General features: G+C 39.4%; 1 protein-coding gene across 2 annotated transcripts; it reads right to left on the bottom strand.

The window, feature by feature from the left end:
• Window positions 1-58: 58 nt before the first annotated feature.
• On the bottom strand, window positions 59-27,799 carry FZD6 (frizzled class receptor 6). 2 transcript variants are annotated; one of them, XM_079301391.1, is made up of 7 exons: window positions 27,709-27,799; window positions 26,871-27,250; window positions 9,884-10,080; window positions 6,653-7,670; window positions 4,175-4,323; window positions 2,504-2,932; window positions 59-2,030 (listed from the first exon to the last, which is right to left on the bottom strand). In XM_079301391.1, exons 2-7 carry the CDS (start codon window positions 27,048-27,050, stop codon window positions 1,874-1,876), a joined length of 2,130 nt encoding a protein of 709 aa, XP_079157517.1. In that variant the 5' UTR covers window positions 27,051-27,250; window positions 27,709-27,799; the 3' UTR covers window positions 59-1,873. The 2 variants fall into 2 exon arrangements, with proteins under 2 accessions (XP_079157517.1, XP_079157518.1); XM_079301392.1 differs by having other exon boundaries at window positions 27,608-27,719.
• Window positions 27,800-27,959: the final 160 nt, after the last annotated feature.

Raw genomic sequence — 27,959 nt, 5'->3', positions numbered from 1 at the left:
TGCAAAAATACTACAGTAGAGGTAGAGCAACAAACATGCCACATCCACTCAGAAGCTCTTACTATACAATAGTGTATTTTATTAGTAACAAACACAGTAATAACAAAACTACTGAACACGAGTATAAAGTTACCTGGTTACAAACAGAACTAGAAAAATTAAGGGTATTTAGTGAACCTTTACACATGAGGTTTTTGGTATCTTTGTTGTTGTCCACTCAGTAGCAAGAATTCTGTGTACTTTTAATGGTAAAATTCTAAAAGAAAGAGCATATCCCGTTGAAGGCAATAAATTACAAATGCTAAAATGCAGATATTGTAGTACAAAGAAATTTAATTTTTTAATGTATGATTGATAAAACAAATACCTTTGGTTTATCAGAACTGTTGTTCCTGCTGTTTCAGATTTACAAGCCCTTTGTACCATACAATTTTCATTGTTCAATGCACCATGAATGCTGCCCCAACTCACAGTAAATTCTCTGCATAACACAACATTGAGAAAAATTCTTATTAGTGGTCAAATGCAAGATGCTGGACAGTCTTACAAAATGCACTGACATTTAAATTTAAACAACAACAAAATCTGTCTCCAAGTTATCTCAAGTAACAAATCCCATTAGCTCTTTAAAAAATCCTGACTCATGTCAGATAATGAAATCATTATCCACATCAGCAGTACTTGCTTTTGAGAACCACCTAGCCTAAGAATGGCAATATGTATTAAGGCCTTTTTGAGTTAGAGAAAATATATTGCTGTGGCATAATAGAAAATTAGGTTTTGGAGAAAAAGTATTAAGGCTGTCTTCTCAGTAGATAGATTGTTAAAGAACCCTGCATATCAATAATTCAACAGTTATTTGCAGCAGTTATTGCAAGATATTTCTTTATAGCATTTAAAAAATAATGAAGTTACTAACATAGAAACAGCTCAAGATGAGCTGTTGCTGCAGCTCAGGACAAAAGCCTGAAGCCTGCACAGCAGACTGTGCCCACCAAGCCCAGGAGTCTGAGGTGCTCCCTTTGGCACCATGCCCTGGAACAGCACACCAAGAGAGGCTCCAAGAGGCATTTTCCTGAGAGAATACTGCACCCTCTGCATCATCCCTGTAGCAGGACCCATCTCACCCCAAATATCAGTGCATGTTATGGATAAAGGTTCAACCTGCTTTTCTCAGAACTGAGTCATGTTGGTTGATCACCAGGGGACTGTTGGCTTCAGCAACACCCTAAGGGAAGCACGGGAACTTTCCCAAGTTTGTACAATACATACAAAACAGTAGTTCTAAAGATTGACCTTATCAGTCACTTATTTACAAAACTAATTTTTTATGTACAAAACAAATTCCTATAATTTCAGATTCCTTTTCATATTCAGTGTACAAGCTACCATAAACCAGTGCTATAATTTTTACAGCATGATGCATTATTTAGAGTATTTAGAAATTTGTGCATCACTTATTTAAGTGATACTGTTGTTTAAGAGACAGTAAAATAGAAAAAAAATTAATAAATTTTGAAAAATACCGAAGAGGCAGACAGAATTTTATACCTTGAGAAGTAACAGTGCTTTCTAAGCATTATTTTAATGCAATTCATTACAAAGTGTTCTTTATATATGGAATAATATTTGTCTCTCATATTTTTATTACATTATTGCCATGTCCTACAGAACCTCAATTTCCATTAGTCCTGGACAGGATTAAATACAGTACATTATTGCTAGCTGTCCCCACAACAAAACATACATTTTTAAGTGCAAAGCAGGATATGTGTGTTTTTTAATAAGGCACAGAATATCCATTATTTCCAGTGTAACAAAGAACTCATGTCAGTTTTATACAATGTAAATGTTCATACAAATTTTCAGTCATTCAAGGATTAGAACTGTTCCCTGAATCCAACTCTCTTCTGGTGTCTGAAGCTGAATAGACAAGTAGTGATACAGAAGGTGACTGTGAGACATCAGGTATTTGGGAACAGCTCCTTTGTAGTGAAGGGGACTCACTAAAATCATTTCTGGGAGTTATTCTGTAAGTAATAGAAAAATAAAACAGTAAATTTTAAGTACAGTTTAATTTACACTACATTAGAAACAAAAAGAGTAGAGAAATCATAATGTGTCTTCAGCTGTATTCTTTTCAAAAGAATGCAGTACAAGTTCTGTACACTTTTCCAAGCCTACGGTCACTATTGCTCTTTTTCATTCCCATCACCTCTCAAAGTGATTGCAGTGCAGTCACAGGTTTCTAGAGGGTCACTGTTCAACAAGGCAAGAATATCCTACAAGCTGAAGCTCCAACACAAAATGCTTAAAAGGAAAAGAAGAATCCTACAAAAATACAAAACAGCCCACATGCTAAACATAATGGCCACAGTCTGCAAGTTCTCTTGACAGCTGCTGAAGGTCAGCTGCATTCCTGAGAATACCCTGATTCTTCAAAACTAACAAAAATAATGGCAATATGTATAAACAGAGAAAATACTGAGCTCAGGAGCCTTACCTTCCTTCACCTACTCTCTTAATACTCTCAGCCAAAGTACTCATATGACATGTGCTCTCTGCTTTGTTCCTCCTTTCCACCTGATCCACGCTCAGTTTAGCACTGGGTAACATCTGATCTCCGCTGTCTTCACCTTCCTCCGCTCTTCGCGCTGATGCTCCGTCTGCCTCCATCTCTTTCTCTGATGTCTCTGGAGAGGTTTTAATTTCTGCCACTGTTTCCTGGCTTAAGTAATCATGATTAGTGATTGCTACTGCAGAAGTTCCATGATTTGTTGTGCCAGCTGTACTGGTCCCCATTGACTTTGAAATGACTTTCAGTCGGTGTGAAGTTGACTTGTAGTGCTTCTTTTTATGTTTAACCTTGGAATTGTGCCTCAAGAAAAATTCACATGATTCTTGCAGCACTCTTCGACTCTCACTGATTGGACTGAAAGAGAGTACAAGCACATAAAAGAACAAAGAGGATAACCTTAGTTATAATATAATAAAGACTAGTACACAAAACCTTGAAAGAACACCAACCAGTGATGTAATCTGAGCTGGATATTAATGAACACAGGGGAAAAAAACTGTATCTCAAAAGAGGAGACAAAAATCATAATGGCTCCAAAGTAATTGTCTGTAGAATAAATAAGTAAAGCAGATTTCTACATATCTTACTTCTGCAATAGGTCCAATGACTACCATGAATTAATGATCTACTAGAGAGAAAAGAAGGATTAGCTCATAAGCAGCTGCATTACCAACTTTATACAAAGTCAACCTCCTTTAAATGAAAAAAGGTAAGCATTGTAAAAATGACTTCATTATTTTTAAATCCTTGTAGTTAAAAGCAATTAAAGTCTAAAACACAAGAAAAAATTATACAGGAAATGGAAAAAGAGGGGAGAGGGAAAGGAAGCTATAAATTCACCACTGAGGAATGTAGATATAAAATAAAAAGAGCTTAGAGCCTACTGCCTTGGAAAAGCCAAAGAAACAAAATGATCTAAAACCACAATATTTATAAGTAACAGATAATCTGAAAAGAAATAACCAAGGCATAAAAAAGAATTGGAAAAAAGACAACTACAAGAAATGGAGACAAAATTTATAAGCTGTTTAAATTCATAGATACAAATTTGCTTAAATTAGGTAATAAAAGCAAGTTCTTCTGTTTAGTTAAAAAAAAAAAAAAGGAACACTAGACTAATGCAATAAAACTGATAGTAAGGGGGGGTTCAATGAATATTAATTTTAAAATAAGACAAGCCTGGCAGAGGAAAAAAGAGGATATTATTATCGCATGACAGCAAACATAGAACTAAATACTGTGTCAAATGAAGTGGTCACAACACATGAAAAGAACTAAACTGATGGCTGAAATTATCTTTCCTCCTTTGACTTGAACCAGAGATGCATTTAGCCAATGCTAAACACAGCAATACACCTTCTGCTCTACAAAAGAGAAATCAGCAGAGGACAATATTTTCTGCTTTCTTGAGACTGTTGATAAAAAGTCACTGCATATTTAAAACTTCCCCAAATTCCAATAGAATTCTGGTGATGCCCAAAGCAGCACATATAGTCTGAGGACAACAGTTTGATTACCTGAGCTATATACAAAGAAACATGTCTGAATGTCAAATGTAAGTATATACTTTAAAAAACAGAGGAAAAAAATTCTTACTCTCTTTTGCGGTTTCTGTTGAAGAAATTGGCCCACTCGGAACAGGTCTTTTTACTTCCCACCCAGAACACAGGAGATATGCCAACAATTAATGTTAGCAAATACTTCATCAGAAACAAAAATATTTCCGGTCTTGCTAGTGCCTTTGCCTAGAAGATAAAAAAAAAAAATAAATGCAAAGAAGAAAATATACTCATTGATTTACTTTTGAAATGAAAAAACACATAAATTTCTTAAATGAGAGACTTTCTCCATGTCACTGCTGCTCTTTGTTGAGGCTTGTACTGCAGACAAACATCAGACATGTACAGTCAAGTCAGATGTGGTTCAGCTGAATATACATACAGAAGAGACCTGTCAGAAGGAACTGTTTTTCTTTAAAATTGAAAGAAAAGGTAATTTTGGGTGTAATAGTGTTAGTAAAAATGTTCTCCAGAGGTAAAAGATTTATCCCTTCAACTTAAAAAAAACAGCAAGTGGATCACAGAATCACAGAATGGTTTGGGTTGGAAGGGACCTTAAAGATCATCAACTTCCACCCCAGCTGCCACAGGCAGGGACACCTCCCTTCAGACCAGGTGATCAAAGCCCCATCCAGCCTAGCCTTGAACACTTCCAGGGATGAAGCACCATTAACTTCTCCAGGAAACAGTGCCTCTCCACCTTTAAAGTAAAGGATTTCTTCCTAATATCTAATCTAAACTTACTCTCTTTTCAGTTCAAAGCTATTCCCCCTTATCCTGTCACTGCATGCCCTTTTAAAAAGTCTCTCTTCCTCTTTCTTCTAGGCTCCCTTCAGGTACTGGAAGGATTAGTTGGGAGTTAATCTGATTAGACAGCATCTTCAAGGAGCCACAGGGAACTACACAGTAGCTTTCTGTTTATTGCAAAATTAATCCACCTATTTGCAGAGCTGTATTATAGAAGCTGAGACATTTAACTCGGTGAGAGATCGTTATCTTCCGCTCTCATGCTGCAAATTTAATTTATGCCACTTGTCTTATCTGCCAGGCCTATCTATGAAAGTCACTATTTCTGCTAGCCAGCTAACATTAGCTACTTCAGTTTGTTTTGATTTAGTTTTCATCTGGCAAATGTAACTAAAGTCTACAAGCCAGATCAGGTAAGCCAAAGCCAAGCACACTACTCTAAGCTATTCCACAATAAATACAAACTGCCTATTATAGGGACAGATGCCATAGAGTAGATCTTTTTGCAGCATTTAATGTTGATATGTCTTCCTTCCAATGGGCTAATTAAAGGCTAAAAATACATTCTCTGTGTTACTATGCCAAGCTGTTATATTTAAGCACTACAAAACAAATTCACTGACTTTTTTTTTAAAGCATTAAAGTTTTGTCTTCAAACTTGCATATTCTGAAGCATTTAGGATTATACAGAGCTCAGAAGAAAACTCAATAAAGCCAAAACACACTTGCTAAGAAACAGTATTGGAAGTCAAAATAACCAACTTGTCTGTGAGCTGTGCTACTTTCAGCCTACACTGACTTCAATCCAGAGCATAATAAATGATGTTTAGGAATGTAAAGAGATCAATCTTGATAGTTCCATAATGCCTGTGTTTATATTCTTAATTTTTAAATTGCAGCAAAAAAATAGATGGGAAGTGCAATGAGATAAAAGATGACATGTGACACTTGCACTTCTCTTAGTGATGTTGTCTCCTTATATATTTGCTCTTAAATGAAAGAAATAATACTTGTAAGCATATAAAGTCCCTGGAAATGCAGCAGATTTAATCCACTGAATATAGGTAGATTTAATTTAAAAGTCTTTCCAAGCTGGATTTTAAGAGACAAATATTAAATACTACCACCTCCACAATTAAAACTGAGTTATTTTTCTCATTTGCCTTTCTTTAGGTTGGTTAAAGAGTTCTTTGAATTTCTGAAAATCAGCCTGCAAATGATATCTATTGTGAAAAAAAAGGGAAATTTGTTCTGTAATTTCAAGTGGTTTACACTTCTACACTGAAAAAAAAGGAGAAAGAAGTTATTCTAAATCTGTGGCTATAAGCAGCATTTAAAATCCAATTTAGTCTAAATTTTCAAGAATCATTATTTCAGCTTCAACTAAAATTGACGAAAATTCAACTTATGTACTTTGATACTGAGCATGGCACTAAAGTACTAAGCAAATACTTTTAGAAACAAATATTGTGAAAAAACAACTCTCCTCCATCACAATTTGTAACATGAAGTTCAAAGATCATAAAAAAGCAATATATTCTGTTAGAGCTGCAAGCTGGAATTTAATTGCTGAGTGCTACCAATTAATTAAAATTTTCAAAGCAAAAGTAACATTCCACTGTTTTGGACTTAAAGAGGAATTAATCACTCCATGTTTTTGAACTGATTGCTTAACGTGAAAATAATTTACTCATTGCATGGCAGATAAACATAAGGATTTTTGCTAATCAACTTCACAGCATTATTTATAAAGGAAAATGTTACTTGCCTGATAAGGGCAAGGAATATGGTACTGGTCACAGTGGTCAAACACCCAAGTAGTTTCCCAGATTTTCCTGTTCACCAGCTCATAAACGTAACACCCAAGAAGTGCCACAAGCGGCACCAAGTACAAGCCACTGAAAACTCCAATTCGGATCATGAATTTCTTGAGCTTCTCCTGGTTCCTGCCATCGTGCTGAATGACCTGCCGCACGTGGTTCAGGGAAATAATGCCAGCTAAAAGGAGAGACAGACCGAAAAACACACAAAGGCACAGCGGCAAAAGCACGAAGTACAGAGAGGCGTCCAGGTCATAGAGCCCCACGAAACAAACTCCACTGATATTGTCCCCTTCCACTTTGTTCATTGCAAGGAGCATAATGGTTAGAAAGCCAGGTATTCCCCAGGCAACTGCATGGAACCACATGGCCTTTTGTGCAATAGCTTCACAGCTCCATTTTCTTCCTGCTGCAAGGAACCAAGTGATGGTCAGAATCACCCACCATATGGTTCCTGCCATAGTGAAAAAGTACAAAACCATGAAAAGAACGGTACAGGCTTTGTTTTGGGAGCCAAGAACAACCGTTTCGCCAATTTCTAACTTATCATCTGCCTCATTACAGGCAGTTTTGTTCCCAAGTAAAAATCCAATAAAGTACATTAGAGAGACTATGCTGTAACAGACAGAATAATATATGATTGGTCTCTCTGGGTACCTAAACCTTTTAACATCAATCAGAAAAGTCAGGAATGTGAAAAGCGTAGCACAAAGACAAAAGATTGAAACTATTCCAATGAAGCTTTTTGCCACATCCAATTCATAATTTTTGAAGTACATATTGGGACATGGGGGTGCACACTGATCAATTCCCAGAAACTTGTAGCCTTGTCCATTGGTAGTGTGCAGGTGGCGGGGACACCAGAATCCATAATCCCTTCGGATCTGGCTTGGAGTCTTCTGAGTTCCATGGATGTTTGTGGTTACAGCAGCAGTGGCAGGAGCAGTCTCATCACAATTGATTAGTCTGAAAAATAAACAGAAGAGGAAATATCTCAACAGCCCTCAACTGGAATTACTTCTCAGAAATATTAGAAAAATCCTAAGCACTTTTAAATTTTATAGATGATGCAAATGTGAAACTATGAAAAAAAATCAAACTTCAACTGTCTTCATTCCAGAAGTTTTCAATCACATTCATTTAACTGCCGCTCTCTACTTATTGTTTTATAGTTTATGAAACACTACTCAAATTGCAATCATTCTACACTTTAAAATTATACTACACTTTTACATATGCATATAAAATATTTACAGTTGCTATTTCAATTTTTTTTTATAGCAGACTGACAGCAAAAACTTGTCAAAATGCAAGCTTCAATTAAGGAAAAAGACTGACATCATAATTGATGTCTAGTACATGATTATTATAATTTTTTGTGTTGTACTGCTATTTCATCACCAACAATAAACTATCTAACTGAAAAAAAACCTAGGTAAAAAATGCAAGCAAGGTGAAAATTAGTATTTTAGCAATTTTTTAGCTCTGTGATGTTAATTTAAAAACTGCTCAAGACTCAACTGCTCCAGACACAAGATGGGATCTTTCTATATGGATAACACCATACTAGCAGTGCTGGATGTATCTTCAAATGAGATTATATAACTCAAGCAGGTAAGCATTTACTCAAAATGGAATTTATGGTCACATGCATTCCAAGTTTAAGTGTGTGTTTAAGGGAACAAGTTTTGCATTCTAGCTTTTAAAGTTCTGTTATCCTAAATTTCTTTGTCGAACGCTATTACAAAAGTCTCTTAATTCAGCATCCAAGCACAGCTCCAGCTAAAAACTCCTTCACTTCTTTTTTACTGCACTATCATGCTGTCTAACTAAATCCAGACTAATTGTTAAGGAAACTGATTCTATGGCAGATTCTTTCATTAACCATAGGCTGGAGAAGTACATGTGGAACAGAGTGAACTTCATTCACTCATTGTCTTTATAAGCTTCATGTTCATCTGTAAGAATACAGAACTGTGATCCTCAGTATTCCAGTTACTGCCCATGCCCATGACAGCTCCTCTTCCATGGGCTGCAGCAGCAGATCTCTGCTGCTCTAAGAACATCCTGAACTTATCAGAACATGGACATGGACTTTTCAATATTAGCTACCAGGGAGGTATCACTTCACATATGAACAGGAAAGGTTCATTTTTAGCAAATGTTAGCAGTAAGAAAACAATTTAAAGCTTCACTAAATCCTGCAAAAACATTATTTGATTTAAAATGTCATTCTAAAGACATACTGAATAACTGGATTCACTTGTAATTGTCCTACTTTTTCAAAACAATCCTTGAAGATATCTGCTGGCTGAGGGGCACTATTGTTGCAGAGAACCTCACAGAAGATAGGAGAAGTTAATGCCTTCTTGTCTTAAAATTCCACAACTTCTATTTTTCTGCAGAACTATGGAAAATGGCATTAATGCCACTTGTCATATTGACTCCAGTACTTATTTCTACCAGAGGTCATCCACAGGACTACTACTCAGCCCCATCACAGATCAGCAACTCCACATGGGTTAGAAAAATTGAGTTTCCAGTCTGTGCTCCTTTCCTATACCTCCTGACCTGATGTGTGTCAACAAACAAACAACAACATCTGGCCTTAATAATTTCCAGTTGTTTCCATTTAAACCATGTAGACATCTTTTCCCCAAATGAAGAATTAACTGTCCTCTATCTGAAACAGACATGTGGACACCTTTCTGGAAGAGGTAACATTTGAAAAGAGAGAGATTTGGCAGGTAGTATAGAAAAAGCAACTCAACAGTAGGTTGGTATATTTAAGCAGTTAGGATCAAGAGAAGGTTCCTACTATTTAATGTTCTGTGTCTGTTTAGAGATCAGAAACCAAAGCAAAATCTATGCATAAGATATAAAATTTTAAAATTTTATAAAAGTACAGTAAAAAAAGCTACGTCTTACAGGTTTCTGATTATTGAAAAGAACTGTTGTGGAACTTTGTTGTAAAATATGTCACAGGCAAAAAATGCAGGTGACAATCCGAATAACAAAGAAGTTTTCATTGAGAAATGATCCTGTGCATAAGCCCTGCAGGGTCAGCATATTAAGGAAGTTACAGCAAGATAATATTTAACATTCTGCCTCAGACTTTCAACTCAGTCTGGGTCAAACACGAAAATACCACTCCCACCACTTGTCAATATGAAAAATACCTGGTACATTCCAGCTCTTCAGGCCATGCAATTCCAAAAGTGTCCATCAGCTGCTTACAGTCAGAATACACTTTCTCACAGAGGCTTCGACACGGGTGAATCACGTGAATCTGATCTAGGCAGGCTGGGACAAAGGCTCTGCACAGAAATGTGTGGACGTCTGGTGAACAGTGAAGATTCATAAGAATAAGGAAAGGCTACAGGGAAGAAAAAGGCTTTGGTTAGCAATTTTTAAAAGATAATTGAAAGAATCAAAACTAACTTTCATCACTAGGGTTCACATTTAATCCTATGCAGGTTTGAAAAGATATTAGATAAGAGTGTTTGTTCAGCAGTTTTGAAAAAGCAAAACCCACTGTCCTGAGAGACAAGAGGCTCTGTTAGCACTTCCAGCCCAGCCTGTGTCCAGGGTCCAGGACAATCTTTGGCTATCCAAACATCATTTTTCCTTTTTGACAACATGAGAAATCTGAAAGGCATTATGAATGCCCAAGATATTTAAAAAATAAAGTAAAACATTGAGTTTCTTTGTACATCAGTTAGCTTCCAAAGAAATGCCCTGAGGTTTTTCAAGGTGTGTCTGTTCCTGTAGTTCCTGTTAGATTACATTTTCATCCTAAGTGGTGTGTTGTACTCATCTTCTCTCACACTAAAGAAATTTGGAGTTTTTTATTAATGAGGTCCAAATATTGTTGCTCAGTTTTAAACATCTCATTTCAAATCTCTCTCAACTTGATTGAGAATTTCTTTGCCTGGATTACACTGTACCAGGCAGTGAGTAACTGATGACTCTTCTTACTAGAGAATTCATAGAATGAGGTTCAACTTTTTCTGCTCAATGCATTCAATTGCTTATTCACAGTCAGACAGGCTTTTAAGTTAAAAAAAAATCCCAGCCTTTCTGTTCTACATTTTCTCAGCTTTATTGTTAGGGCAAATTATTTTGGCCAAAATACTGCCACGTGTGCAAATGCTATGTGTGACGTTAAACAGGGACAGTGCATGCAATTTTCAAAGTAGGTCAAACTTTCACTAATGTCTGTACTTGGAAAGAATTTTATTTAATTCTTTGCCATCAATATCTATGTCTCTCAAACATTCAACCAATGGTTGTAAAAGGAAGGATTAGATTCTGAGTCCATAACAGTATCCTTACTTTTTTCAGCTTTTAAGTATCATATATACATATATATATCTATAGTCTTATCCAAGAAGCAAGTCTTACTACTGAACATACAGTTTAAAAACAAAGACAATGCTAAATAAATTTCCCTTACAAAATGGATTATCTACAAGTGCTATAGCACCTTGGTAATAAATACAGGAATGTGTGGGGAGGAAGGAAGAATATAAGGCAGAACAAGAATAACATAGAAGTGCATTATAATAAACCAAGAAAATGTTGGCAGTATCCTTCAGAGTACTCCAGCTGTGTGTTGCATCTGTACATGCCATTACAGCAGGCCCACATTAGTTTGATCCCCTCTCTGAATGTCTCCTCTTGAGCTGCCTTTGCTGGAACCCAAGATTTGAGTATTTCATGACAAGGAGAGAAATACAGTTCTGGTATACTATGTTCCAGTTCCATAAATTGGATTCTTTCCTAAAGGCTGCACAGTTTCACATGAAAAAAGTAGTCAGGGGTTTATTTTAAATGAATTAAATTCCCTGTGCATTATTATGATGTTTCTTTTCTTCTCAATTGTTAATTTATATTTGCTCTGTTCTTCCCAGAACTTGGGATAAACAAAATAGCCTGGGTAGTCATATTCAATTGTTACAGAAATGGAGTTCATTTTTGACATTGTCTTGTAGAATTTGTGTTGACTGTTGTGAGTTCTTCCTTTTTATCACTCATGCTTCATCTCATTCAATAAAAAGTAAAATTAATTTTCTAGAGCAAGCTTTGAATCACCAGCCAAAAACTTCTCGTCAATCTGATCTAGAAAAATAAAGATTTTTAAAAATCTCAATATTTGTATCAATGAAACTGAGTTTACCTACAGAGATATTTTATCAGCTATTTTTATAAGCAACTTGACAATTTTTGAAGAGAATTTTGCAATATAGATAATAAGGTTGCATATTTTAAGCCTGCTCCTTTGATACAGGAAACGAGCATAAAGGAAAAGTCCAGTGAAGAAAGTCAGGACAAACCAATCTTTACCACTCTAACAGAGTTTCTGTCATATGAAGCACCTAAAAGCTAAAATAGCACAAGGACCACAACATGTATAATGATACTGTATATTAGAGGTGGATAACGAACGACAAGCAAAAATTAAATGTCTGCAAGAGTTTTACTAAAGCATGCTGTCATTGTCTAAACACTTGTTTAAAGAGCATATTTTATTTAAATGCAAAACCACCCTAACAGATAATTTGAAATGTGCAATTTTTTAAAAGAATGCTATGTTTAGCCTATAATGTAATGAGAGTAGAATTCCAAGGAACTGGCTGCCAAGAGTAACTGTTCTTACAATATTTCTTTTATTTCTTCCAGCTTGATAAAAATATTTATCAACACCTGAAAGTATGAGCACAGGAACAAAGTCTGATGTTCTGAAAACACAACCTGACCTCCCAAGTTAGACCATTCAGCTGGACACCTCATTCCACCCTGGCTGGTAGCCAGGGGCTGTAATAAGACAAGCTGACATCTCTTCCAGTTTCCTGCTATCAAGGGTTTAGGAAACAAGCTGCACATTGTAACACAACCACTGTGTTGAGAGGACAATGACAAACCTTTCTTCCAGAAACACATCCCTTTTTCAATCATTTAAGTGTAAACCTTTGTAAAATACTACAGCAGTAAATTGTCCTGCATAATTTTAGCAGACATTAGTGAGAAAATACTGCATTTTACCTGTTTATTGTAACTCCTGGTTTTGCAGCTTAATGTGTGTTTTGACAAACAGGTAACAGATTGCACTACACTTATTCCATGTAATTTTGTCTTCCTGCTATCATTTTTATATTATATTTATATATTAGTATAGCAAAGCCTTAAATTTTGATTTATGCTCCTTTCATAATATTCTTTGCCTTCTATTTGCCTTGACTAAATCTGAAGCCTGAAATCACATTTCCAGTGACTACAAAGACTTTGAGTGACAGTAACTGATAAAATACTGTGCCCACCCCGTTGTATAGATAGTGGGCATTACTTTTCCCCCCATATTTATTACTCTAGGGGTTATTTTCCCCCAGACTTATTACTCTGCATTTCCCTACCCTAAATCATACCTACAATTGTATTGTTCAGTTGTTCCTAGCACATGATCTCTCTGCAATTCTTTCATTCCATTTTGTTTTCTCAGCAAATTTAGTATCTATCCCTCTTCTGGGTCCACTTATGAATTAGTTTGTTATCAGAGATTTCAGTACAAGTAACTAAGGGGAACCACTCTAGTCATTTATTTGGAATAGCATGAAACTATCAGCTCAGGATTTAATATCTCTTATTGGGAAAAAACATTTATCTATTTATTTATTCCTACTTTCCCTCTTATTCTTTAGGCAGGCATTAGAAAAAGTCTCCAATGGGTTACCAGAAGAGTTTCTTAAAAAAATATAGGCTGTGACCATGTTTTTGGAAACTGAAGTATATATAATATACCATCCAAATTATTCCTTTCAACAGAAGTATGGAGTCCCTCAAAAAACTCTTAATAGATTTTACAGCCAATCAGTTTTCTCAACCAAAAAACTCTATAAAATGTAAAACTTTGCCTCAAGCACACACAAATGGGATCTGTAAAATACAGATTTATTTTCAGCAACTGCCTACTTTTACCGTTTAAGAACACCACAAGTGTTAGTGAATTGTGCCTGGAACTCTAACAATGATGTATCTTTAAATGTGGACTTCACCTCCAGCTAGCCAAAATGGAAAAGTTTGCTCATAGAAAATAGTATGTCTGCATTTCCTGATGGACCATAAAAGCAAAAATCTTACCAAAACCAAAGTATTTGCTCCTCCAGCTGCACAGTCCAGAAGCAAAAAGTAAAGCAAAGACCACAAGCTCACTGACAGTAAGATTCAGTTCCTTCAAGGGCACTTGATCTGAACCATGGATGTCCCAACCACAAACCACACTCTACCCAAGTGGTCAGCTGAGTAAACTGCATGCACATGCTGGTGTCCTAAGCATCTAAGCTTGGGATTAAACTCAGAATCTTACACCATGATCCTCCTCTCTTCAGGAAGTTTGGGGTCTGCAACTGGCACAAACACACAAAATTTGCTTTTCCAGGAAACTAAGACACTTGGCATTTCAAGCATTAGCAACCGCTGCCCTGTCATATGAAGAAGAGATGAAAATCTGCACATTGGGTGATGAGAATGTTAAAAATAGAATGAAACCAGACTCCTGAAAAAACAAAGGGAGCATTACACAGCCAATATAAGTTCTAAAATATAAATTCTCATCTTATTGACAATGGGAAACAAAAATCAGTAAATATACGGCAAGCTAGAATACAGTAACAGTCTTTAAAAAAAAACAACAGCACAAAAAGACCCCAAACCAACAAACTAAAAGCAGATGCAAAGTCAAAGATGATGTAGCCTATAACAGCAGGAGGGGCACTGCCTCAAGCATTGTCAGAGAAGAACCAGAAGCAGGATGCAAACTTTCCACTAACAAACATAAACACCTTATTAAGTCCTAGATTCCTTATGAGGTGGGTCTATGTTATATTTTCTCCAGCAGCAAAAATAAGCTACCTCAGAAATCCAGTTATGGTGTTATTCTACAAACAGTAACACAACTGAGACAAGTGAAAACAAACGGTGCAAAACACAGAAAAAATGTCTAAGTACAAACATGTTCTCAAATGTGCTCTGCCAACAAGTAAATTGCAACTTAGAACTATATATGGATCCTGTGCTCACCATGCTTCTCTGTTTTGTGCTTAGCAGCCTTACAATTCCAACACATAAGAGAAAACAAGTACATTATTCCATGCAGACATTCCAAATGCACTGTTGTACCTCATCTCAGTCTGATCCTAGACAGAAGCATTACCAGAGATGATTAGTCTCTGGGGATCTGATATATGACAACTACCAGCAGATGTCAAAACAAGTAAATGAAAATATTCTCCTGTACTCTGCTGATTAATGTCACAGAGATACTTTAATAATACAGAAAACTGTGGACTGAAATATCAAGGTCTTTGTTACAATCAGCTATGGCAAACCTTTATTGTAAGAGACAGGAAATACCTTGAATAGCTGAGATACACAGAGGACTGAAGCCTTTGTTCAGCCATCTGGAATCAGATATCTAAGACAGTAATAACCTGTTCTCCTAACCACTGAGCTCTACCTACCATGTGAAAACATTTAGCTTAACTAATCTAGTTAACACTGAGGTTAACTGAGTTAAACAATGACAGACACCAACTATCTCAGTGTTAAGCCATGTCACCCCTTTGATACAGATCTTGTGACTAAAGCAGCAACATTACATCTTGTTGTTTAGATATCACTGTATTTCAGTCACTGAAGCAAAGACAGGCTTAAATCTGTAGTTTTACAATTGTACTACACTGTGTACCCCTGATTCCTACCTATATTGAAGATACACATTGCTATTCATGTAACTATGTATCTGCTTTACAGGAAATAACAGCTACCTAAATAATGAATAGTCAGAGTCATAGGATATCTTAAACTGGAAGAGACTTAGAAGGTTCACCAACTCTCTTGCTTCTCACAGAGCACCTTCATGAACATAATAATTAAAAATTAATTGTTAATAATTTACAGTACCATACAAATAAACCTACTATCCAGTCACTATAGGACTGAAGTACAGCCTCAAACCCTAAACCAAATACATTCATAAACATGTAAGTTTTCAGATGTGATAGTCAGGAAATACAGCCACTGTCAATCACAGTGCACATAAAGGATTTCAGAAGAGGAGACTAATTATTCTTCATATTCACAGAGCAATACTAACAATCTTCACAGTGTCTTTAGCCACTTTTACAAGGATAATCAGTTTCAATTAAAACAGTGGAGCAAGTATGGCACGGTTGATTTAATCCTACACTATTGTTCCAATGGAGTTATTCTCGACTGGATGCAAACAAGATTAGCATCACACCCAGAGAGATTAATGCCTTCATGCAATTCCTAGACAGGCTGGCAAGGGCAGCAATTTGCTGATGGCCATAGTGAATCAGCTGCCAAGAATCTCTGACTTCTAGTTCATGCACAATTAACTAAGTCATGATAAATAACTGTCCCAACACATGAAACTAAATGAAGGATGAAATTTTCAAGTTCAATAGATTCAAAGCAAGGTTGAGAAAAGACTAGATTTTTCCCATTGGAAGTTGCATTGACAAATTTAGATCAAAGGCAAGTTAAATACACTTAATTTGGTATGTAAGGATTTTGCAGGATGAAGCAGTTTAAGTGTCAGTGTCTTGTTGCTACATGCCTGCTAAAAGCTGCTACTTAACAGTAGAACCAGAAAACAGGAACATGGGAAGGCCCAGAAACATTAGTGCAATGCCACCCATCCTTCAAACCAGTAAGGAACATGGGATGAACTCAATTGAGAGCCCACATACACTATGTCTCTACCTGAGCTGTGGGTAATAATCAACTACTGCTGCCAGCAGCAAGTATGAGCTGTAATTTGTATTTTCTCAATTCAGTTAAAATTACCTGGGTAAAACAAAAAAAGTTTTTCAGGACTAAAAGTCACCATTTATACTTTAGCTATAAATGAATATAAGATATATATTATAAATGTGAATACTAGTAAATTTAATATGCATTATTAATGCATCCTGATTTGACAGAGGTAAAAAGAAAACCATCAAACATACATGAATTTGATTTGATTTGAATTTTATTTTAATACACTGCTTTTAAAAAAAGCGCATTACTTTCTGCAGCTTCCACAATAAGCTTCAAACTAAAAGTACATGAAGTGTTTAATCTAAAAGCTTTTCCAACATTTTTTAAATGTAGCACATTTAACATTCACATAGATAAGAATGAAGTATTTTGTCAGAGTACAAAGTAGGTTGCCCCCATAGTTTAAAAGACAATAGTTTAAGTTTCCTACTCCAGGAAAATCTGAAGTTCAAAGAGCTGGTAGAGGGTGGGGGTGGTAGTAGGGTAGTAAACAAGGCAGTTGGACAAATGATGCTGTTCTTCAGGGAAAGATGTTTGCAAAGATATAAGTTTATTTTTGTCCTTCAGCCAAACAGCAAAGGCAGCTCGTGCACTTAGAGTGCCACAGGGCTGTGAACTAAGCCTGGGCACAGCCCAGTGTGCAGTGGCTGATAAGCTGGACTGTGCTCAGCAGTGCCTCTCCCACGGCCGTACAGGCCAGGAGCTGCTCAAGATCAGTGTTTAGAGGGCAGAGGATGGCAGCTGATCCTAAACCCCCTGTGCTGTACAGCCCCATGGCCTGAGCTCCATCACTCATCTGCTGCAGCAGCCAGGCAAGAGCTCAGGTGCCAGCTGTGCCACTGCTCAGGGAGCCGAATCACCCAGCAGCAACACCTTCAAGGGATCTGCAACAAGAACGAGTCTGTCTGCAAACTCTGCACCATCATTCACCCAACATACATATATATAGACATGTATGTGTCTGCATAGATATTCTGGTCTGAAATTTCATATTAGCTATTCCAAGGTCATGGGAATATTACTCAAAAATCCTACCAGGGTAAGGATAAGGCACATGGGGAAATGTTTTCAAAGGTCAATAGGACAGCAAGGCACTCATGCAGTTTTAAAAAAAAGAAAAATAAAACAAACTCCAAAAAACTACTCCAACATGACACCTTGGCACTTAAGCTGCCATTGACACACAGACACAAAAGGATAAAGCAGGCTATTCTGTTTTTTTTACTTTTATACACTCTGAATGGTTTTGTATTAACTATACAAAGTCACAATATATTCTGAGTTGGGAGAGACTCACTAGGACCAAGTCCAACTCAAATGAATTGCCCATTAAGGGATCTAGCAACATAATTTCTTTCTGTAGCAAAACAACTTAAATCAGTATTTTCCCTTTAAGTATTTTCATATGCAAAACAAAAATACATATTTTAACTGTAGCAAAGGTTATAAACAATGTAAACAGGAATATTACATTTCACTATCTGAAGCAAACTAAAGTACAAGTATTTCAAATACTTTTCAAAACAGCTTATTATCAAAATGCACTGCATTTTTTGTTTTAACCTAAATTATAGCTTGACCTAAATTATAGATATTCCAGCCTCTGCAATTTGCAGTCCTTAACAAACATGAGAGCTTTTTCCCAAGTGTTACAGAACTGAACTATTTTTACAAAGATTTTCAGTTATACATTGTACCTGATCAGGTTCTGTGTAAACTAGACAGAGCATAGAAGACAGACAACTGTAAGTTAGCTGAAGGAAGGTACACTGCAGGCCCTCAGACAGCTGAAGTCTAGACAGAGCTTCCTTACATCTGCACTGTGGTAGCATAAGAATCTCAAATCTTAAATTCTCCATGTATTTGCCATGTGTTCCAGGAGTAACTGGATTTATTGTGAAACTTTTGGTGCAGAATTCAGTGTAAAGGATTAGCTTTAATAATGCTGATAGACTGTCTTATCTTTAAAAAAGGTCCCCATTTCTAAGAAATTCCAACAGAAGCCATTGCTGCTCTGGTTCCAAAAGTCATCCAGATTCATGCTTCCCCCTCTCTCTGTGAGTGTAGAGACACACTTCAGCACAACAGCACCACCAAAGTTACCAGAGTAGTAACCCTGCACCATTTCTAAGCAGTCTTAAATGAAAACTTTAGTAGTCTTACCAAACAAACCAACTTTGTTATAATGTAGGAGATGTCAGTCAAGCATGTACAAGTCATCTCACCAAGCTGAAGCCCAGGAAACTGCAGACATCTACCTCAGCATCTGCAATCATTACCTTAGTCTTCTCTTTCACTATTTCTAGTTGGTGATACTTTGAGACACTCCCCAGTTTTGAATGCCTACATTAGACACTGTTTCCTTATTGGCAGCCCACAGCACCCATCTTGGTGACATTCCCCTCATTATCCTCCCTATTTCTCCTGTTCTAAAAACTCAAGGCCACCTTTTCTTTTACCCTGTTACATTATGATTTGTGGGCCATGTTAACCTTCGATATTTAATGTTCTGTTTGTAACTCTGGGTATAATCTCCAGTGAGATCTCCCACCCAACTGGATTCTTAGAATGGTGCATCTTGTACCTTCCTTGCAAGAGCATTTGCCCATGTGAAACAATAATATGCAGCTGGGACATGGCATTCTAGCAAACAGGTATTGCTAGGTCACCATGAGGCTTCCCAGAAAACTAATGCTTTTAATTTTTTATACAGGATAACTGTGTGGAGAGTTTGGCCACTAAGTGCTTTGTAGCAGTAGCTACTGATACTACAGAAATCTGGTTATGCAGGCCCTCTGGGGAATACAGCATGAGCCAAACTTAGAAGGATATGGTTATTATCTGAAATAACTTGATCTACCAAAATTTTATGTACAGGAAAGGTGGATTTTTTTTTTCTCCCAGAAAGCTCTTGTCTAGGGGAGAGGTATCTTCATAAGAGGTCATCCTTACTGTCCTACAAAGACTGATCATCCAGGCCTCTCTCTCCACATCTACAGTAGCTCCTTACATAGCTCTTACACACCCCCTGCACACCTCTCCCAACAGCTAAGCAGAAATCAAGCAAGTCTCCACTCATCTACACTACACAGCTCAGAAGAAGAGGGCAGACATATGCATCTTTTCCTAGGGCTGGCAAATTACCAATGTGTTACAGCAATCACAGATGCACACAAATACACAGAAAAGACACGAAAATGCAACCATGTGACAAAGGAATCATGCTCATCCCTAAGGGCTGGTGAATCAATAGTCAACACAGAGAGAGAAAAAGGCAGCAAATTTGTGGTGCAGCTACTCCCACTCCCTTGTTTGGAATGCAGTAGAGAACTAGAGATGACACAAGAGTAGTTTTAGAAATTGTCAGCTTTAATCATTGCACTGTCAAAGTAGAAAAGAAACCATGGTCTTTTGACCACATTCCCCATCCAATGTGGTTATTTTCTGGACTGTTTGCTTTTTATTGTCTTTATCAATGAAGGCACAGATAACACCCTGTAGCCAAGTTGACACACCAAACATCCATCCTGCAAATGGAAACTAAGCCTGCATTCCACCAATACACAAGGGCCTGAGCTCCATCCAGCCTCCTGAGCCAAGCAGCACTGAGGACAAAGAGGATCTCACACCTGAACACCACAAAGCTCACTTCAGAAAGACACCAGAACCCTCTGCCACTCTTGGGCTAGATTTGTAGATGACTTAAACACCATGAGCCTTGCAAAGATGTCCCACAATGTACCTTGGTTCACCAAACCCTTCAAGACAATCCAGCTGCTGTTGCCAGAGCTGCCATGGGCCAATGCACTGGGTGTGTTGTTACCCAGTTGTTGAACCCACACAGTTTGACAGCTCACAGTTAGCAGAGGGCAAACAGCTCACAACATACAATTTTGTCCTACTTGCCTACTATTCAAGAAAAAGTATGTGAAGATGGCCTTCAAAATCATGGTCACATCACCATCAGCAGACCTATCCTACCTAATCGAATGCTAGGTTTTGCTAATGACCAGGTAAAGTTCACAAGGCTGCACTGGGCAGCAGCCACTTCCATAAAAACACTAAGAGAATATGGAAATTGCATCTGTTTCTCAAAGTTTTGTACCCACTGCTGATGTTCCCCAACTCCAAGGGTGTTCTCAGCAGACAGCTCAGCTCCCAAACCCTAACTTGGCTTGTAAGCCTCCTATCAGGATTGCCTCCTATCAGTGAAGGCAAAGTAGTTACAAACTCAGTAGCTCTGTTCCTGTTTTCCTTCTCTATGCAAATAGTTTCAGGAAAGCTGTTCCATTCATCCACAGGTGTCCTCTAGGAGTAGGCTACAGCCACAGGACTAAGTCCATCACTGCCTTGATTTAGTCAGTAATTGCAGATTTGAGTGTGGAGAAGAGAGAATTGGAGACAAGGCTGCACAGTGAGACTAAGAAACCACCAACAGCTTGCAGCTACACTTAGACATTAACCAGGGCACTGCAGACAGGACAGACACCTGCAGGAGACAAACAAGATACCACGGTATTTCTCAGAGGTCTGCTGTTAACAAAAATCTGCCAAGATGGCCTTCCATTGGCCAGCTTCAGACTTCATGCACAGTGAGACTGGCCAAAACCTAACCCAGAGTAAAACTCCTTCATCTCAGGCAGCAGACACGTAAGAAGTGTGCTGACAACTTCACCCAGTGATCCACTCCTGTAACACCAAATTACTTGCTAGTGTAGGCATAGGCTCTGAAGATGGATAAAGAGGAGACTCTTGGAATCACACTGTCAACACCATTTCCAAGAACCCCAGCTACCATGGCTTTGTCAAGCATGCATTACTTTGGACCCCCATGCATTCTTGCAGAACAAAGAGCAAGGCAGTGCTATTCACATTATCAAGTGGGCAAGTCCTGCTGCTCAGAGAAAGAAGCAGCAGATTCTGTAGATGACTGATACACTTAGAGTCAGGGTAATGGGATTACACCATTTGCCTGTCTGATTTCAGTCAATCTGCACAAACAATCACACTTGAAGGGCCCAAGTACTACAGGTAATACTTTTATACTGGCTGCAATTTACTGTACCCACAGAAATCAGCAAAAATGGTTTATGAATGTTGCTATAACCACCCTAAGAAGTAAACATGATGTATGTTTTTTCAGAATACCTGACAGCAAGAGCATAAAAAATTAACACACATCCAAATTTTTATGGTATTTTTACAAAATTACCCAGATAACTCCCATGTTTTCAAACCCTTAATCCATGCAAGTTCCATGGTGATGCTCAAAACAGAATTACTCATGCCCAACTATTCCATATTTCTTGAGACATAACCAGCAGATAGGTCAGTTGTACTGCCTTGCATCACAGAATTACTGGGTTGGAAGAGATTTCCAAGATCATGGAGTTCAACCCATGCCCTAACACCTCAAATAGACCATGGCACCGAGTGCCACATCCAGTCTTTTTTCAAACACAGCCCCAGATGGTGACTCCACCACCTTCCTGGACAGACCATTCCAGCACTTTATTATTCTTTCCATGAAAAACTTTCTCCTAATATCCAACCTATATTTCCCTTGGTGCAGCTTAAGACTGTGTCCTCTTGTTCTGTCAGTTTCCTGTATTTCTTTTGATCCATATGATGTATCTATCAAAAATACTTTGGCATCTACCAACTTCCATTTAACAAGCATCAATTTAGCTGTTTCATCACCACAATCTTTTGTGACCACCACTTCATTCTGAGAACCTAGAAAAGTTACCTTAGTTTGTATGCAGTAATACATGATGTTCTAAATTTACCACTTTTACAAAAGCCTTCCTCACTCCTTAGTACCATGGTAAAGAGACAACAAAAATGTTACAAACAAAATATGAATTAAAGACTCCTTTTTGCTTGCTCCACTGGGGTCATTGTCCACACCTCAATGTCCTCACCTTTCTCCACTTTAGTGTCTGAGGCAGCACCAGGGACAAAACTCCAAGGAGATCAAGAATATTGACTGTTTTCTTAGAATGTGCTGAGATTTAAGGTTCAAGTTTTAAGTACTAGTGGTTCATGTACTGCTCATGTGGAGCACAAGTGAGAGGCAAAGATGAGTATCTCTAAAGATTAATTAAATTCACACCTGTGCTACTTTGCAGGCCATCCCAATAATAGCCTGTTCACAAAACAGCACTTATTTCCCCAAAACTCCCAACCAGTGGCAGTGGTAGACAGCTTTTTCCTTCCTGTGTGTATACAAACACACACATAGCAATTTAAGCTTGCAGACACCAGGTTTGCAGTGTTTTTAAGCATTGTTATATTGAATTAACTGTAAATTTGGATTTAGTGGAAGCAAATGAAGCTATTACATTACAAATTCTAACTCATTAAACTTTGGAAGGTGCTTTTTACCTCCCTCTAAATGCTTTTGTCTGAACCAACCCCAGCTCTCACACAATTTTTGCTGCTGCTGCAGCCAGCTGCACTTAACCCTCCATAGACACACACATATATTCTGGCACACAGCCATGAACTCAGAAGTGAATGGAAAACTCACTACTGAATCAGTCTCTCTGAGGTACTTCATTGTTCTCTGTGGAACATTTTCCAGTGTTTTCTATAGTCTGTCTAAAAACTCACAGGCAAGCCTTTTCCCTTTGTACTTCTACAGACACATGGATCTTGCTCACATCAGGAAGCCTTAAGGGCTTCTCTCCTGGGGACACATTCCAGAACTGCAGCAGAACAGATTAATAGATATGAATGTAAGTTACAACATAGTAACACTCTGCTTTGATGGAATAATGCCTTCAGTTGACAACCTATTCCAGGACAGTTAAAGTAGGAAATACTTTGGAACTAGAAGTGACTTGTTTTTGTGGATGACCACGAGGGGGAGTTACACCTATTTAAGTACAGCTGCAATGAACCAGATCTTCTGTTATGCCCACTTATTTTCCTCATCAGACAAACCCTAGATATTCCACCTCCCAATCTGAACTAGTAGTAACAAGAGCAGTTACTGATAAACTGCTTTGAGATACAGAGATGGTAGGCATCTGCAAACAATCAGATTCCACAGTCATGCAGCTGTTTAGCAAACATACACAAAACTTTACACCACAAAACCATGTGGTTTTACTTTCCTTAAGCCACCATTTGTTGTGTAAACAAAACTAATCCAAATATAAAGTAAAACTCAAGAAGCCAACACTCAGTCTGTCAAGTTGAAAGCTCAGAATTAAACGAAATAAATAAATATGTGAATGGAACTGGAAATTAGGTATTTTTTACGGCAGAAAACAAGATCCCAGAGGGACTGTCCTCACTAGCCAGAACATCCATAACAGAGGCCCTAGGACTGAGTCTGTCATCTTCCTGCTCTAGTGCTTCAGTGCTCTGGTTTATAGCACATCATTATGAACAGCTGATACACAAGGCAGAATTGTCAGACCATGTATCAGCTGCTTTCCTGGAAGAAAACCACTACCTGAGACAGTAGCTCCACATCATCCTCTCCTGGAGGATTACTATGAAGACACCATCCAGAAATACCAATTTAACACATTCCCAGCACAGCTCTTCAGCCTACACAACCCTCCCTTGCAGCAGAACAAACCTGTAGAGCCTTCAGAGTGGAGCATCATGAGCTACCACTATTTTGGAGAGTGAGGTTCACATTGAGGCGAGACTTGTCCCCTTGATGAATCTTGGTCCTTTTAGGGAGTAAACACTCCCCAAAAATTCTTAGAGGGGATAGAAACATAAAACTGGATTAACATTAGGGCTCTCTCAACACAAAATATTTCTGATTTTTGGAAGAAGTCTTTACCTTGTGCCTTACAGCTCCATGACCAAGTACGTTACTCAAAATCAGTTATGATACAGGAAGCAAAACACTGCAGGCCTCAACCTCAAAACCCTGTGAGACCTTACATGTGAAGATGTAAATCTCATGCCCAATTTTGAGAACAGGTAGGGAGAGGGGAGGAGCAAGATAGAATTAAAAAAGAAAGCCTTTAAGCATTCCTACTGAGGATCAAAAGAAAGCACTTCCAATAGAGTGAAAACATGCTATGGAAATTCTTTTTTGGTATGAATGAAGTTTGGACTGAAAATTACAAAAAAATTTAAGCTCTTAAAACAACAGAAATCTCCTCCACCTTCTAACCCGCTGCCTCATTATGGCTGCAAACTGAAATTAAACACTATTCCAGAAATGAGTGACTCCTCCTCCCCTGCTGCAACACTAAGTCCTCTGAAAAGCAGAACCCTTTGACAATCCTGAGAAGGTTCTCTGCTGCAATCAACTATGGACAAACTGACACTTTTACTGAATGTTACGAAGAGTGACATTAAAATATGTGACACTGGTACACACTGGTCACTCTCAGAAAGAAGGCCCAGCAATGAACCACCATAAGCTTTTACCATACTAATTCTTAATCTAATTGCTAGCAGTCACTAGCAGTGGATTCAACATGAACTTCATACAAAACGGGAGCAAAACCCTCTCACCTATAAAGCAGCTGTCTTAAAATTCCCTTTGACCAAGTAATCCATCAGCACTGCTGGGCCACAAGTAAAGGCTGGCAGACCACCACTCAAGAGGCAGTTCAGAAATGTCTGCCCAGCACCACAGGAGTTAAGAATACCAAATTAGAGGCCGGGCAGTGGGAATGACAGGAGACTAGGAAGCAAATCAAAGAGGGTAGGCAAATCAAATCCTAATAGACACTGTTGTTCGCTGCAGCCACCCAGCCAGTTGGCTGAGTAGTGATCCAACACTGTAGTAGTCAGATTACAGAGGTGACAGGATGCAAAAAGAGAGAAAACAACAAAACTTCTCACTACCACACACTTTTTAATGAAATAGCTATACAAGAATGTAGCTAACTACCTTACCTATGTAAGGTAAGCCATGAATACTTTCCAGAAGGAACTCCCTCCACACATGCACTAGGCACAAGTTACAGCTGAGAAAAGTCAGTCATAGCAAACTAAAAAAAATATGGCTCTGTGGTCTCTCTGCCCTAATAGCAGCATGACTGGAAGGCACAAATACTGACAATTGCTGGCTCAATGGCTACAGCTAACACACACCAGGTAAGAAGCAGCAAGGTACTGAGATGAAGTGACAGTCACTGCAGGAAACATTCCTGACAAATGACGACTGGAGAAGCACTGCACAGTTCACAATTGAAGCCTACAGCCTGCCTTCCAACTTAAAAGATCTCAATTTGTCAGAGATCTGCAGCTGAATTCAGTTGCTTGCATACAGATGGCTTAACATTTGACACCAGAACTTGCTATACATCTACACCAGGCTGACAGAAACAATGTGAGTCCAAAGCCTGTGTTATTCCAGGCTGGCAACTGGTGGCCAAACAGGGAATTGTGATCATCCCAAGCAACACTAAAAACTTGTTTTGGCAACAGAACCAAGCTCCTCCTCCAAGCCCAGTAAGTAGTATGCAAATCAAATTTTAGTAGCAGTACCTCCAACACCACATATAATTTTTTTTAAAACAGAAACTTAATATTCAGCTCACTTCTGTTTCACTCTCTGCATAGCACAAGACACAGCACTGAGCTTTTCAAGACCTGTGTTAAGATTTCCCCCCTCCTCTTAGCACTGAAAAGCCATTATTAAAACAGGTTTCAAACTTGTTTTACAAGCCTCTCACCCAGAGAGGCTCTCACCCTTTACAGGTATTGCTATGGGCAAAGCCTTTCCACAACATGGCATATTCTCTCTCAGAGGAGCCACTCTTACACTCAATGTAGGTAAGAAAAGTGCTTATTTTCAGTTTAAAAGAGTCAAGTTGTTCTTTCAGTCAGAAATTTCAGCATCCAGACAGAAAACAACAGAATGCAAAAGCCACAATGGAAAACATTCAGGTGCTTCTCCTTAGTAAGGTGATGTAAGGTGAGAGAGGAACAAAGAGCATCTTCTAAATATGATTTCTGCACTGAGTTGAGGCAGGCCAGGATATAATAAACTATTTCCCTTGAGAATTTCAACAATTACTCTGTTTAACAGCAAGTTGCCTGAGCTATATGCAATCATCTGTGCCAAAATGCTCTGAATAGCCACATTGCTGTGCTACACCCATTCCTTTTCCACTCTAATACAGGATCCAAGGCAGGGTGGAGGGAGGAAGTCGGTAGCTCCCTTACATAGCGCTTATACGACCACGGAGCTCTGGAACACTCTGTCTGAAGAAACATCTACTCACTAAACGTTATCAGCCTTGTCATTCAGTGCAACAGATACCCCTAATTATTTCTCACTGACAAGTTTGTTACATACTATCAGAGGGGGAGCGGGATGGGGGGAGAACTTACGTCCATCTTGCGAGCAGCCGTGTCCTGATCATAGTGTCCCATGATGTTTGGGAAAAAAGTCATATTGTAAGGCATTCCTGAGCACCTGGAAATAGTAATTGGCTCACAGGTGAATAAGCTGTGCCCCAGCACCAGAGCCAGAAGTAAACTGCAGGTCGCAGAGAACACAAGTGCCTTCATTTTGCCAGGATCTCCAACTTCAGCAGCACATCGCTCTGTTCAGTAGTTAGACCGGCGTTGCACAAGGATCATAACACGCATCTTCCTCTGCTGGCTCCAGTCTAAGGCAGTAAGGCACACAACCAGATTCCTCAGAGCTGCTTTAGCTATTGCCCCATTTCAGCTGAGCGCGACTTTACTAATTCCCTTCTTCTCTGAGCCTGTGCGAGCAAAGACGGGACAGAGAAGTGAGCAGCAGAATCAACCCGACCGCGACCACCCGTGCGAAGGCCGAGCTCGGCCGGCCTGCAGGCGAGGGGCGGCTCCGTTCGGGCCGGTGCCCCGCGGCCCCGCCCGACCCCACACAGCCCGCCGGGGCCGCGGCTCGACGCAGCCCCCGCTCCCGCTCCCGCCGGGCCCGAGCCGCCGCCGCTCCCAGCGCCCGCTCCCAGCCCCGCCCTGGCGAGCGGCGCCCGCGGGCCCGGCACTGCAGTCGGCCCGGGACACGGGGCTCGCCGGGCGCGGCCCCGGCGCCGCATCCCCGCCACGCCCGGGCCGCGCCCCCGCCGCCCCCTCACCGGGACCCGCCTCCCGGCGGCCAGCCCGCGGCAACGCTCCGAGCTGGAGCCGCCGCTTCCCTGGACGGGACGGGACCCGACCCGCAGCCCGCCGCACTCACCGGCGCGGCCCCTCCGCGATGGCCGCCCCGCGGCACCTGCAGGATGTGGCGTCTGGCGGGCGGGGCGGGGCGGCCGCACCTTCCCGCCCCGGCGGGGCCGGGGGCCGTGGCGGCGGGCGGGGCCGTGGGGAGCGGGGACGCGGCCGTGAGGAGCAGGGACCGGGCTGTGAGGAGCAGGGACCCGGCCGTGGGGAGCAGGGACCCGGCCGTGCGGTCGTATTGTGCTTCGCGTGCAGAGGGAGCCCCGGGAC

This window comes from Erithacus rubecula (assembly GCF_903797595.1).
Source record: "Erithacus rubecula genome assembly, chromosome: 3".
Taxonomy (NCBI): domain Eukaryota; kingdom Metazoa; phylum Chordata; class Aves; order Passeriformes; family Muscicapidae; genus Erithacus; species Erithacus rubecula.
Note: the sequence above shows the minus strand (reverse complement) of the source record. Positions and strands in the feature narration are given on the sequence as shown.